At 42.5% G+C, this 16,182-nt stretch overlaps 1 protein-coding gene across 1 annotated transcript; it reads right to left on the bottom strand.

Annotated features, from left to right (window-relative positions):
* Positions 1-10,065: 10,065 nt before the first annotated feature.
* Positions 10,066-11,644, bottom strand: LOC147422042 (death domain associated protein). The gene has a single exon (XM_086503566.1). It carries the CDS (start codon positions 11,585-11,587, stop codon positions 10,307-10,309), a length of 1,281 nt encoding a protein of 426 aa, XP_086359692.1. The 5' UTR covers positions 11,588-11,644; the 3' UTR covers positions 10,066-10,306.
* Between the last annotated feature and the right edge of the window lie 4,538 nt (positions 11,645-16,182).

The raw sequence follows: 16,182 nt of genomic DNA on the forward strand, positions 1-16,182 counted from the left end.
ATATAACCATCAAAATTGTATGGTAGTAAATAAACATTTAAGCATCCCATCCAAGTATGCCCAATTGTGGGTGAGAACTAGGCATCTTCACAAATGCCTCGTTGTAAAAGCATCATCCCAACTGTCAAATCCTATGCCATTGTAGAAAAGACTAACATTGTCGCTGATGTGGAAGGCTCTGCATTGAGAACATGCAGACATCTAGCCATACATATCATCCATAGAGAAATTGTAGACAAAATGGCAAAAATAACCTCTCAAGGATGCAAGGCAAAAGCATGAATAGTGTATGGTAGCATATCCAAGGTGCAAGGTCTACCAGCATAAAAATAGGTTGTGCACCCTCTCCCTCATAAATAAGGTGCACCCTCATAAATAGGTTGTGCACCCTCTCCCTCATAAATAAGGTGCGCACCCAAAAACTAAAGCAATCATCCGACTACACCCCCAACTCACAAAACCAGATGGAAGCCCTACTCGGAGGAGTAAATTACACATCCCTCACCAAACATAATGAGCATAGGAGAAAACACACCGACATCAGTGTCTACTCTCATCCATATGATGGGGGCTACCACAAGTCTAATCATGTCCGAGTGTTGCATCACCAAGTTCCAAGCAGGAGACTTGTGTGAGCTAATATTTAGATACAATACAAGTTTCACTAGCAAGGAATAGTATTGAGTCACAAAAGCATGAGAAAGGCCTCCATCCAACCAAGAGGATAGTTGTGTGGGCCTGTACATTTGACTCTACTACACCTGAGTACAACATGTTGACCGATAGAGGTGTACTCAAAGAAGGGGATGGAACGAAAGCATCATTTTGTTGATTGCCCACACCGAAACTCCAAATCCTACTACAACTCAAACAAAAAGAAATTCTCCCATATCCAAGTCTTCAGTGACTAGCATCCTCCATCAGGAAGGCAGGATGCATGACATAAGAGTCTCACGGAAGATCGAACGAAGACAATGGGCTCTCAACAACCCATATCGAGGCATGACCATCTATGGTGGTTGGTATGCCCACAATAAAGTCCATAGAAAGACTACACTTGTTGTGACTTAAAACCTTTATAAGCTATCCAATGCATGAATTTTCATGCCACTACAAATATGCCTTTGCTAAACACTAAGGCCCATAACATCTAGTGTGCATGTATTTATCAAAAATGTATCCGAGCCTACATTTCCATGGCGGGAATGGTTTTTACTTACCAATTCTCACGGAAAAGTGTATGCTCATAGCAGACATTTAAGAAAAGGGAATATGTGTGTAAATACAGTTCCCATCGCAATTACTGTTAGAAAATATGACGTAGCTAAGTAGATAATTGAGTAGATTACTTAATGGAGAGATATAATTTTCACACACAAGAGATTATAGAATAGAGAGAGAGAGAGAGAGAGAGTACACACGATATACGTGGTTCACCCAATGTGGGCTACGTCCACAGAAAGCAGCCACTCAATGGCTTAAGTACTTCAAAACAAGAAGTAGGTTACAAAGGGATTATACCCTTTTGGAGCTTCCCGCCTTGCTTCACTCTCACCACCTCACACCCACCTTGTTGCATCAACTTCTCATTGTGAAATGTGTGTAGAAATGGCCTCCTTTTATAGGCCAAAAGGGTTGCCCTCTCTCATGAGAGGCAGCCATGTGTAACCGCCCTTGTGTAGATAAGTCCGAATTGGACCCTCCAATCCGCCCACGTGTGGCTGCCCTTGAGAAGACAAGTCCGCTTTTGAATTCGGCCATCGGCCATTGAATTCGGCCACCAACCATCGGCCATTGACTTTCGACCACCGGCGATTGACTACCGGCCACCAGCCAACTGGCCAACCGGTCGTTTTTTGACCACTTTTCGGCCGCCGTCCGACCATAATATTCCGACAAAAAGGAATATTCTGGTGAGTGATTTTTCTTCAAGCATGATGGATTCTCCTCATAATGGGACCGTTACAAATGTGCGTTTTTAACACAGAAAATTACAAGGGGTAAATCAGGCTCCATACTTAACAATCTCCCACTTGGAGATTGATCTCCAAACCAAACCTGTGACTACTTTCCATCCTGGCTTCTTATCCTTGAATGCCGATTGAAGATGAGCAAAAGCTCAACTTCTCCTGTTGACCACCTTTGTAAACATGTCTGCAGGATTTTCACTTGTATGCACTTTTCCTAGCTTTAGTTGTCCCTCTTCCAAAAGAGTGCTATGAAGTGATATCTCACCTCAATGTGTTTTTTCCTTGAATGAAAGGCTGAGTTCTTCGCAAGATGGACAGCGCTTTGGCTATCACTATACAAGACACAATTGTCTTGTTTGAATCCAAGCTCTCCTAAGAATCTGTGAAGCCACATAATTTCTTTGCTTGCCTCTGTCATTGCTACTTACTCTGCTTCCGTGGTAGAAAGAGACCACTTTCTACAACTTTGAAGCCCATCTTATTGCTGTGCCTTCAACCGTGAATATATAGCCAGTAGTGCTCCTTCGAGTATCTTTGTCACCTGCCATATCTGCATCAGCATACCCTTGAAGAAAAATACCAGTTCCTCCAAAATATAAAGCATTTGTTGTTGTCCCTTTCAGATACCTAAGTATCCACTTCACAGCTTGCCAGTGCTCTTTACCTGAGTTGTCCATGAATCTACTTACAACTCCCACTGAATGTGCAATGTTTGGCCTTGTCCAGACCATAACATACATAAGAGAACCTACCGCTGCAACATATGGAAATTTAGACATATGGGCTATCTCCTCTTGTGTCTTTGGACACATATCTTTGGTTAGTTTAAAGTGACCAGCCAAAGGTGTAAAAACTGTTTTTGCATTTTGCATTGCAAACCTTTCTAGTACCTTCTTGATGTAATCCTCTTGAGATAGCTTTATTGTCTTCTTCGTCCTTTCCCTTGATATCTTCATACCAAGTATCCTCTTTGCAGCACCTAAATCTTTCATTGAAAAAGATTTAGACAACTTCTCTTTTAGGTCTTTGATGTCCTGCAGGTTAGCACTTGCAATCAGCATGTTATCAACATACAACATTAGGATGATGAACTTCCCATCTCCCAAATTCTTTGTGTAGATGCAGTGATCCGAGTTGCATCTTGTGAATCCATGATCCAACATCCATCAATCGAACTTCAAGTACCATTGTCTTGATGCTTGCTTTAAACCATACAAGCTCTTTTTTAATCTACAAACCATTTTCTCCTTACCTTTTACTTCATACCCCTTTGGTTGAAGCATGTAAATTTCCTCGTCTAAGTCACCGTGAGGGAATGCCGTATTTACATCCATTTGCTCAAGATTTAGATCATGAGAAGCCACAAGGCTTAAGACAAGCCTAATTGAGTTCATTTTTACAACACGAGAAAATATTTCATTGAATTCAATACCTTTCTTTTGAGAAAACCCTTTTACCACAAGCCTAGACTTGTACCTTTTCTTCCCACCTTCTTCTTCCTTCAGCTTGTACACCCATTTGTTTTGAAGTGCCCACTTACCTTTAGGCAACTGAACCAACTCCCATGTTTGGTTGTGATATAGTGAATCCATCTCCACTTGCATGCTCTTTATCCATTCTTCTTTGGATTCGTGATGCATAGCTTCTTCGTATGATTCTGGCTCTCCAGAATCTGAGATCAAGAGATGGTTGAAGGATGGAACGAACCTTTCTGGACGTCTATTGCTCTTGTAGATCTTCGGGAAATACGTTGAGGCTCCTCGTTCGCTTGACGTTGTTGCACATTGTCACCGTTTGTTGTCCTTGAGTCTTCACCGTCCTCAAGCTCCATGTACTCATTACCTGTTTCTTTTGTTTGTTTTCTTTCCAAGTAATCTTTATACATATTTTGTTCATTGAAAATTACATCCCTACTTCAAATATTTTACCATCTTCAGGATTCCATAGGCGATACCCAAAGTCACCTTCTCCATAGCCAATGGAGAAACACTTTTTGGACTTTGCATCTAGCTTTGATCTTAGGCTTTTATCTATGTGCATGAAAGCCTCACACCCAAACACTTTGAGAATTGCATAATTCACCGGTCTACATGTCCATGCCTCTTCTAGAACTCCCCCATCCAATGTCATTGAGGGTGACCGATTGATTAAGTACACAGACGTACTTACAGCTTCCGCCCAAAGCTCAAGCGGTAGGCCTGCATGTAGCCGCATGCTTCGTGCTCGCTCCATGATTGTTCTGTTCATCCTTTCGGAATTGCCATTTTGTTGAGGTTTCCTTGGGGTTGTTCTTTGCCTCCGAATACCATTGCTAGCACAAAAGCTTTCAAAAGCTTGGCTGCAATATTCGCCTCCATTGTCGGATTTGAGGCATTTAACCTTAGTACCTGTTTCATTCTCCACAAAGGCTTTCCACCTTTGAAATATGAAAAACGCATCGGATTTATTCTTCATTACATAAACCCATGTTTTCCTAGTCGCATCATCTATGAATGTTACATAATACAATGAGCCACCATGTGATGGTGTACTTGCAGGACCCCAAACGTCAGAATGAACCAAATCAAGTTTTTTATTTTTTCTTCCATTTCTAGATTTTTAAAATTTTACCCTCTTTTGTTTACCATAAACATAATCTTGACAGAACTCTAAGTCCACTTCTTTCAAACCTGGTAGAAGCTTCTTTGTTTGTAGGATTTGCATTCCTTTGGCACTCATATGCCCAAGCCGGTAGTGCCAGACCGCACTGTCAACTTCTGTAGTTGTTGCACAAGCTGAAGGTTGCGTGCTAACAGTACACAAGTAAAGTGTACCAACCTTTTCTCCCTTGGCAACCACCAAAGATCCCTTTGAGATCTTCCATTGTTTGCTTCCAAATGCAATGTTGTGACCTTCATCGTCCAATTGTCCTATCGAGATCAAATTTTTGCGAAGAGAAGGAACATGCCTAACATCTTTAAGCTTCCATTCATTTTCGTTAGCAGTTTTGACACAAACTGCACCTTTGCCGACAATTTCACAAGCTTCATCATCTCCCAAGTACACATACCCAAAATTACCTTTGGTGTAATCTTGGAAATGTTGCTTGTGTGGTGTCGCATGGAATGAGGCCCCAGAATCTACTATCCAGAAATTAGACACACTATCTAATAAGAGAATTAGAGCATCTTGCTCTACTTTACCTGCCACATTGACCTCCGATGTTGGCTTGTTGTCTTGAGGCTCCGACTCCTTCTTCTTCTTGGACCAACAATCCTTCTTGACATGGCCTTCTTGCCGCAGTTCCAACATTCAAGAACTGACTTTGTGCGTGACTTGCTCCGTCTTGAGTGATCACAACCCTTTTGGTTTTTGAACCTCTCCTTAGGCCTTTCTCTTGTTTCCACTGACAGTGCAGCACTTGATGATTCTCATGTGCTTCTCCTTCGCATTTCCTCGCTTAGGAGAACACCCACAACATCATCAAACTTAAGAGTATTTGTGCCAAAAATAGAATTACTTACAGCCATCACAAGGTTGTCCCAACTATCTAGTAGAGACAATAGTATAAGGAGAGCTCGCACTTCGTCATCAAAATTTATTTTCACCGATTGAAGTTGACTTATGTTGGTGTTAAAGTCATTTAGGTATTCTACAAATGAACCATTCTCTGTCATCTTTAGATTGAACAAGCGCTTCATGAGAAATACCTTATTGGATACCGATGGTTTCTCGTAGAAGTCATCAAGTGACTTCATCAAGTCCTCCGTGGTCTTCATCTCCAAAACGTTGAAGGCCACCGTTGACGCAAGCTACCGGATTGTTCCCAGTGCCTTTCGATCAAGGACAATCCATGCTTCATCTGCCATCGTCGTCGGCTTCTTTGCAAGACCGCCTAGTGAAAAATAGAGGTCCTTTTGGTAGAGATAGTCTTCAATCTGCATCTTCCAATGTTGGTAGTTTTTTCCGTTGAACTTCTCGATCTTGAGCTTCCCTTCCTCCGACATTACTCCCATTCAATTCAAGGAAGCATTTCCTTAAGATAATTTAGCTACGAGCAAACCTTGCTCTGATACCAGTTGTTAGGAAATATGACGTAGCTAAGTAGATAATTGAGTAGATTACTTAATGGAGAGAGATAATTTTCACACACAAGAGATTATAGAATAGAGAGAGAGACAGAGAGAGAGAGAGAGAGAGAGAGTACACACGATATACGTGGTTCACCCAATGTGGGCTACATCCACGGGAAAGCAGCCACTCAATGGTTTTAGTACTTCAAAACAGGAAGTAGGTTACAAACGAATTATATCCTTTTGGAGCTCCCGCTGTGCTTCGCTCTCACCACCTCACACCCACCTTGTTACATCAACTTCACATTGTGAAATGTGTGTAGAAATGGCCAAAAGAGCTTCCCTCTCTCATGAGAGGTAGCCATGAGTAACCGCCCTTGTGTAGGTAAGTCTAAATCGGACCCTCCAATCCACCCATGTGTGGCCGTCCTTGAGAAGACAAGTCCGCTTTTGAATTCGGCCACCAGCCACACCGTCCATTGACTTCCGACCATTAACTACCGGCCATCGGCCAAACAACCGGCCGTTTTTCGACCACTTTTCGGCCGCCATCCGACCATAATATTCCGGTGAGTGATTTTTTTTCACGCACGATGGCTTCTCCTCATAATGGGGGCCTTACAAACGTTCGTTTTTAACACAGAAAATTACAAGGGGTAAATTAGGCTCCATACTTAACAATTACTAGGCAACTCTGCTAAATCATTCGGACCACAATAGAGAGTGATGATAAACCACATCTACGTACAAATAATGCAACATTTTTATTGACATGACATAGTTTGGATATAGAAATAATAGGGACACAAACTTGCAGCCTAAAAAGTCAAAACAACCATCCGTTCATGTTGTTTAACAATGCTTGTTACAGTAGCAACTCTTACTAAGTATCCAATAATTTTTTTCTACTGAAATTGTTCCCAATATAATATACTTGAAGTGATCTATTAGTGACTTTGTCATGACACATAATTTAGAAAAAGGCGCTAGTATTACTCCTAGAGACTTATATGCTCCACATGTGGGATATGTCTCATATAGTGATGTCAGGAAATATGACATTTGTCAAGTACAAGTACTTGTGTGTGGATGTAATTAAAAACATTCGACGACACGAGTGAGAGCAAGCCTCACAAACTTTGCTCCACACTGGCTAAGCTAAACTCCATGAGTTCCTAAACCATGTTGTACACCTTGTGACTAATAACAAGCACCAAACAGATCCGTACCTTGTAGGCCTATAGCGGTCGTATTGGAGGTGACTACTAAAATCTAGATCCTCAATTTGATTGGAGGAAAATTAAACACGGACAATGAAAAATTAGTAGAGGAAGTACCTGGTACTCCAATATCTTCTCCTCTCCATAATTGCTACCTGGTAGCCACGCAAAACTATGTCACTATTGCGTCAACAAAAGGTTTGCAACACTATTGCACAAAATAAAACCTTTTGTTTTATCTTGTCCACCCAAGAACCCTTGATCTTAGCTTGAAAACCCAAAATCCTTGGGCAGATTCCAAAAGGATATTGCTAAAATTACTAGGTAGATGGGTATCATCATAGGTCACCTTGCTACCAATAGTCATTTTAAGCAGGTTGGGAGAATGACCTTATCTACTAGCCCTTGGCAATTGAGAACTTCTTTCCTTGAAAGCACAAGTTTGAAGGGTCATATAAGTGACCATTGACACATACACAATGATTTGTCAATTATAAGTTTGGTAATATCCTAAAAAATACCATTCCTATAGACAAAATCGATTCTATAGACTAAGCAAAAGATCCTCTCAAGTTGTAATCTTGTTCACTATTGGATCATTTAAACAAAAATATCATTCCATTGAGAGAAATATTCTCACTGTGGATAGTGAAGCCATGCTTGTCTGCTATAGAATCAAATCATCATTTGTAGTGCATACACCTTGTGCACAGAATCAATGATATATATAGTACCCTCCAATGCAGTCACATGCACCAAGAGCAATGCAATATACCCACCTCAAGTGCTATTGAGTAGAAGGTTAAAGCTATGGGTAATTCGTGCAACATCCTCAATAGGAGAATCATCAATGAAAATTACCTAAAATGGAGAAGATCTTACCTATTCTGAAGGAATCCTGCGACTCCTGTGCATGTGAATATCATTTTTTGAATCCCTCTTGGAAATTATCAAAGAGAATAACTGACCATTAGGTGTCAATGATGTCCTTGACAAAGTTTCTGGCATCATAGTGGAACCGTAAAACTGCTTGGGTGGAATGAAGTCCACCTTACTAGCACGCCTTGCCTGCCACTCAACAAAATAGATGGATAAGCCCTTGGCTACAATGACAGTCTCAATTGGTAGTAGCTATCTACTCTTAAGTGCCTTGACTATTTAGAACTAGCATTGATAAAACACAATTCGACCTTGTCATACACAAGATACAAAGTTGTATCCCCATGATGCCAATACCCCAGCTCTTAATGCCGTGTCATCATTCCAATTCAATGAACAAGCCTTTCTTCCTTTCAAAGCACTTTATTGTGCAAGTTATGCTACTTTCCAAATTAAAGCTTTAAAACCTTGTTGCTCGTTTCATGCCAATTGTCACTAAATCCAAAAGAAAGTGCTTGTTGGAGAGTGAATTTTAGTTTGATTTGGCAATCCTTGCTTGAATCCAACTCATAGCCATGGATTTTGGCATACTTTGAGCGGTCCTATGTACCGTGTAAGCCCCTTGACTTTGTTCATGCTGGTTCCCAATGAAAGAACATTCCATATGCTGATAGCACATCTCAAACTTGGGAAGCTACTACGCCATATGCATAAAACTAAAGCCTTGCTTCACACAGTAATAATTCACTAATGAACATAAAGTAACAATTTTAGTGGTGTATCAGTCGTCAATAAACTCTGTATCAAAAACTTTGCTACATATGAAGCAAGACCCTTAAAGGCATCACTTTGTCAGCATTAGAGTTTGAAAAGCTCATAAACTCGATGTACGGACTCATGACCATGCAAGGTTAAAGGCTCCTTGCTTTGCATGGGCTTCCTCATCTATCATATTGAAGACCTGTTGTAACCTATTCGAAGCTCAGATTGAGCCCATGCAACCTCTTGCGATGTTAAATTACCCCTTATCGACATGCCTTGCCAGTTACATGGCCTATGAATGGACATCCTGGGCTTTGGGATGACCTCTTCATTCGATCTTGCCAAGCAATCCTCTTCTTTAGGTGACCCTCATGAGCCACCATAAGGCCCGTGGGAACGTTTCTTGCCGAATTCATTGGCCTAGAAATCTGCAAGCCCAAAATTAGGCCCCAAAATATGAGCCCACTTTACCACGCTGATGGTGTCCTGTTTGAGCGTTGCCTCACAAGGTTCCAAGCAGGAGACTTGTGTGAGCTAATATCTACATACAATACAAGATTTGCCAGCAAGGACCAGTACTGAGTCGCAAAAGCATGAGAAAGACCTGCATCCAACCAAGTGGATAGCTGTGTGGGCCTGTACATCTGACTCTACTGCCTGAGTACAACATGTCAACCGATAGAGGCGTACTGAAAGAAGGGACTGTAACGAAAGGATCAGTTTGTTGATGGCCAACATCGAACCTCCAAATCCTACTACAACTCAGACAACGAGCAATGCTCCCATATCCAGGTCTCCAGTGACTGGCATCCTCCATCATGAAGGCACGACATAAGAGTCTCATGGAAGATCGAATGACGATAATGGGCTCCCAACAACCATCAGAGAGCAAAATCTATGAGGACCTCATAAAAGGTGAGTCTCAAATGCACGCCATCATCCATGGCGATAATGACAGGGTAGGTGAAGTCTCTCTCTCTCTCTCTCTCTCTCTCTCTCTCTCTCTCTCTCTCTCTCTCTCTCTCTCTCTCTCTTATCTTTAACTCACCATAATCCCCTGCTTAAAAGCATATCATATGCAAATGCATGATTGACAAGGGAAATCAAGACTTGGTATTTGAGCTAAAAAAACATGTACAAATGCTGAAATCCACATGGATTAACACAAATGCATCACTGACAAGGGTCAAGACTCGGTATTTGAGCTTTTAAAAAATGTACAAACGATGAAGTCCACATGGATTAACATAAATGCATGACTGACAAGGGACATCAAGACTTGGTATTTGAGTTAAAAAACATGTATAAATGCTGAAATCCACATGGATTAACACAAATGCAGACCTTGAATCATGCATTGTTAATGCACGGTTCACGGGAAGCGTATGGCATACAACAATGAAAAAGCCATAGTCCTCTCCTATTATGACAACAACATTGGATTTTTGAGCATTTCGATGCGGCGATCAAGGTCATCAATCTGAAGAGCCCACTCGGGTTTTAAAACAATGGGTTTTGCATTCCGCCACTCACCGGAGTCATCCATTGCCCTCCCCTTTCCTCTTACAGCCCTATCATTAGGTTTGCGACTTTTGTTCTTCTTCTTGGCCTTTTCAATGGCTGCCTTCTGCAAAGCCCAAAGCACCTCTTGCCCACGCAGAGCTGGCTGAGACACGTTTGAAATATCTTCTAGTTGCGGAGACTTAACACTTTGCTGCACGACACTTGCATTGCTGGGGCTGGCGTTCGTCGTTACATGGACTGATTTGGCAACCACAGATGGAGATAATGCCTTTTCTATGGAACTGGCAAAGGGACCCGACACTGTCGCAGACTCTGTCGTATCTTCATATATCCGTTGCCATCTTTGTACTCTTCTAGAGTCTGCGATCATCTGAGAGATTCCACCAAGCTTTCCTGCCATGTCATTTCTCGTGGCCCACTTTTGGCTCAGGAAAGGGCTTTTTCGAGCATCCTCTACAGAGTCCAATCTGAAACTCAGTATCTCATCATTTTCCATTGCTATTTCTGATTGCAAACTCTCCAACAATGCCTTTGAGTTGCGGCCCTGAGCCGACATTAGGTCATCCAAAACATCAAACCCTCTTGATGAGTTCCTACCACTCCGACGCTTTATGGATTGAGCATTTTTTCCTGTTGTCTTTGCAGGTTGCGCATTTTGGCCTGCAAAACCATTGGAGGTACTGGCGCGATCTTTCTCAATATTAAAAGATTCTAAATCTTCTGTACGTGGGGCTTGCTGAAGATGGGCAGGTGGATCCAAATACAGGTGACGCCTCTGCGGCACCGAACTGACAACTTTTTTGGAAGGTGTATCCTTACGTAGAGCAGAGAAACCTCTCAATCTTTGCAAAGCTTGTTGCTGGTTATCATGTAAATCTTGGGCGCCATGCAACTGCTGCCTAAGACGACCGTTTGATCGCAAGCCTTTGAAGCCCTTATCGAATTTCTTTTCCTCAGAGGAATTCGATTCTCTGAGAGTTTCACTGCTGCTGCTCTGTGTGAGTAAATGAGCTCTGCTGACAAGAGAGGCCCTGGCAAAAAGCTCAGCTCCAGATTTCCTGCGGAAAGCTTTCACTTTGAAAGAAAAGGAAGGTTTCGGGATGCTAACCTGTGAAGCAGGCGGAAGAGGATCCGTCTCTGTGAGAGAGATGACGTGGAATGAGGGTGCGGTTAACACCATCTCAGAAAATGATCTCCTTCCTGCGCTGCCAGAGACTAGACCATAAGAACAAGACTTACGTGGCCTTCCTCTTAGCCACCATTTTATAAATTTATACCCTACATAGGCTAAGGCCTAGGTAGTTTTGAAGTTAGAACTAATTGTAACCGGCCAACCTTGGCACTAAGTAACACCTATATTTAATGCGGGGGAGAGTAATGGGATCGACGGTCGGGGTTGGGGGACAGGACCTCGAGGCGCACTAAACTTGGCTAGTGAGAAAAACAAGGCGCACCGTCGAAAAAACGAGAGGCACTAAACGTGGCCAGCGAGAAAAACGAGGGACACCGTCAAGATTTAAATCCGGGAGCTCGCAATCCAAGTTTAGGGTCACATAGGCTAACCACCTCACCCGCGCGCACATTATGTATCCAAAACTGTTTTTACGATATAATATTGTGAGTTGATATGCATTGCCTACATTGTCCAGGTTTAGTGCGTGTCCAGGTTTAGTTTTTGAGGCAAACATTTGCGGCTGCGATCCTTTCGATCTTCGTGCGTGAACTTCTCCGTCCTTGATCCCATTACCCCCCCCCCCCCCTCTTCAAATATAGGTGTCACTTAGTGTTGAGGCCGGCCAACAATGCTTCTCCAAATCAACGGCACTCGATCGGTCACACACGAAGGGCCTGCTATATATATAGCAGGTCTTATAGTGGGGCCTCGGCACTTCCGGTTAATGAAACTCGATCAGTCACACACGGAAAGCTGGGGTATCGGCACTTCGCACACTTACCACCGTCGAAGTTTTTGTAGCCGAGAGCTAAGCCTGAGGGAGCATCCAAAGCAATGTAGGAAGCCAATTGGTCTAACCCATGATTGGGCTTGTTGAAGGAGATTGTCAACAATCGGGTAAGGTGAAGGCTATGAAGAATCAACATGGCAAGAATGGTTGTGCTCACGAGCCACTTGTAAGGCTTGTGGCATTAAGGTGCTCTCTAGCATAGTATAAATAGATTCAACCCACATTACACAGGGAATTTCTTTTTGTCTTTTGCCATACGCACAATCGTGAGTGGACAGAAATTATGTTATCTCGAAAAGAATATTTTTTTGCTATACTCACAATTGTGACTCGAGGAATTATATTAACTCGAAAAGAATACAAAATCTGGTGATTTGAGTGCACAACATAATTGCATAGCTTTGAGAACTAGGCCCTCCCAAAATGAGGTCATTGAAAGGGAAGCGACTAGGGAGGATGGCACCGATGAGGATCCATGGAAGCTAATAGGCGTGCAGAGCAAAGAGACGAGAGAGAGACGAGAGAGAGAGAGAGAGAGAGAGAGAGCTTCGACACAAAAATGGAACTCTCGTATATATTGTTTTGTAAATATCTCCATAAAACCGTTGTACCTATTTTGGTTGGATTGTTCACAACTCTTTTATCTTTATTCCTTTTCGACAATTGAGATCCATTTTTGAGTGCGTAGCATGTAATTTGTAGCAACTCACCTTTGGGGGGGGGGGGGTATGTCTAAGAATACTATAGCAATTCATCTCTAAAGCTTACATAACCAACTCAAATTCTAATTTTAGCATCTTGTGTTGATAGAGAATCGGTCTTCTTATCAAAATCCACAAATATTTCTATCTTTGGAGAAATTTATAATCATAACTAGAGTGCTTCGTTAGCTATGTTCCATCGAACTGAGATCGAACAAAATATTGGAAACTGAGAGAGAGAGAGAGAGAGAGAGAGAGAGAGATTTCATGAAAGAGTGTTAGATTTTTTTACCTGAGAGTGTTTGAGATACCGATCGTCGTGGTTTAGTGGTGTACCTCCGCATAAATTGGTTACCAATTGTAGTGCTTCAGAGAGGTACCTCGCCAAAAACCACAAGGAGAGTTAAGAGTTTTGTCAAGCTCAATGTTCATGATCATACATGATCTCAATGTTATTAATTGTTTGTTGTTCCATTTTTATGTTTTTAAAAAAAAGAAAACATGCAAGTCTCCTTGCATGGGGGAGTTTGCACAATCCTCCCCAATTTTTATAATACGAAGGAACGTGCCATTCCCACGACAGCGTGCAATTTTCAGTGTGTTCATTAACTGCATTCTCAGTATCAAAAATCAGAAAATGATAATGCTTACTCACCGCGATTGAATGTATGTCGGCAATGGACTTCCTTGCATCAACGATGTTGGGCATCTCCTGCACTTAACCCGCTGTAAGAGACGACATCCCATGGAGGATATCCTTAATGAAGATTTTGTGCTATTGTGAGAACACCACAATTTGTATATATATCGATCAAACCACCACCAAGCATGAAATCGTACTCCCAACAAACGTTGACATCGTGAATTCTAATATCTATGACTGTGTACGTGATTGCATCTGTTGACCCGCATGCCTTCCAGATTCCTATGTAGACGTAGTTGATTGCGGCTGGATAGAGACCCTTCCTGCGATCTTGTGGCGACGTTCCGCGCAACAAGCTTGCATAAGGTCAATAGCCTTCAAGGTGCAAGCATAGGTGAATGCATTTGTAGAAACGCCTTCCGTTTGCATCGGCTTCATGTTGTGTGTATGATGGGGAAAGTGCATTCCAATGCTTTGCATCCACTGAAAATATCGTAGAGCTTTCTGGCCCTGCATTTGTTGCACACATCCCACAATCAGTGCATTCAAAGAGGCGACATTCCTGGCAAGAAGCTCCTCAAGGACTTTTTGTGCTTTGTCAAGCGCACCACATCTGGCGTACATATCGCCCAAGGCATTGCCAAGCACCACGTGACTAACAATATCAGTCTCAGTTGTTGTGTCCATAAGAGCATCTTGCGTAGAGCTACTTGCCTTCGAGATGCATACGTAGGTGATTGCATCTGAAGAGAGGTGCAACTGGAAAGAGGCCCTCGTGTCGCATCAGCTGAAAACAACCTAGAGCTTTCTGGCTGTTCTGTTTGCATACCTGTTTTTGAATAGTTGTGACTGACGAGCACTCTCATCACGAGATAATATAAATTGGTTGTGCTCGTCACATACTTCTATTTGATCTTGATAAGATAACTAAATCTCACCCATGTCAACATATTACGAAGTCTTTCAAGATGCTAGCATAGGTGCTTGCTTCCATAGATGATTGCATTGGAGAAAGGCCTTCTGCTTGCATATGCTTAGAATAGCCTTGACGAGCTTCCTTGCCGACATCCTGCATCGATTCGAAGTGATTACCCATCTTGTGGTTTTTCTGTGAAGGTACCAAGAAAGAAGAAAGGAAGCCGATCCCCTTTTTGCACTGAAAGGCTATAATTATGACGATTTCTCAGTTTGCGATGAGAAAGACGCCAGAGGGCCGAAATTGTAGTTTAGAGCATGAATAGCTCGATAGCTGTACGTCTTGACAAGGCGGCTGATGAAGGTCATAAAAAAAGCGAGCAAGCACTTGCCATTGGATGGTCGATGCCATTCCAGATAGGAAGCTCCTCAGCCACATTTTGTGCTTTCTCAAGCGTACCACATTTGACATACATATCGACCTAGACAATACTGCCAAGCACGACATCTTTCTTTAATAGCCTCCGACTCACAATATACTTCTGAGTTTTTGTGCCCATATGAGCATCTTGTGTAGAGCCACATGCCTTCAAGGTACGTGCAAAAGGTAATTGCATATGGAGAGAGACCCTCGCTTTGCATACTTATCGACCAAGACAGTGCCAAGCACGACATCTTTTCTCAACAACCTTTGACTAACAATACAATTGTGAATTTTTGTGCCCATATCAGCATCTTGCTTAGAGCTACATGCCTTCAAGATGCATGCATACGTGATTACATCTGTAGAGAGGCACTCACTTTGCATCTGCTGAAAACAAACTAGAGCTTTCTGTCCCTGCCTACGTGGGACAAATCTTGCAATTAGTGCATTCCAAGAGTGCACACTCCAGACAGGAATCTCCTCGAGCACTTGCGTAGAGCCACATGCCTTTAAGATGTAAGCGTAGCATTCAAGACGAAAGTATAGGTGACTGAATTTTGAGAGATACACTTGCTTTTGCGTCCGCTGAAAACAGCCTAGAGATTTCTGGCACTGCTCTTGTTGCGCGCATCCCGCAATTAGTGCATTCCAAGAGGTGACATTTCGGACAGGAAGCTCCTCAAGCACGTTTTGTGCTTTCTCAAGCGCACCACATTAAGCATACGTAACGACCAAGACAGTGCCAAGCACGACAGCTTCATGTGCCCTTGTCAAGCATATCCTACAATCAGTGTGTTCCGAAAGACGACATCCCGCACCACATGTGGCATACATATCGACCAAGGCATTACCAAGCATGGCAATTGTTGGCAACGACCCCTCACTAACAATATCATAGTGATCTTTTAGGCCAATATGAGCATCTTGATGCACGCTTATGTGATTGAATTTGGAGAGACGCCCTCACTTTGCATCCCCGTTGAAAGCAGCCAAGAGCTTTCTAGCCTTGCTCCTGTTGCGTGTATCCTGCACTGAATGCATTCCAAGAGACAACATTCCGGATAGAAAGCTTCTCAGACACATTTTTTGTGCTTTCTCAAACACACCACATTTAGCATACATATCGAC

The sequence above is a fragment of the Adiantum capillus-veneris genome, chromosome 27 (genome assembly GCF_014529385.1).
Source record: "Adiantum capillus-veneris isolate H3 chromosome 27, ASM1452938v2, whole genome shotgun sequence".
Classification (NCBI taxonomy): Eukaryota; Viridiplantae; Streptophyta; class Polypodiopsida; order Polypodiales; family Pteridaceae; genus Adiantum; species Adiantum capillus-veneris.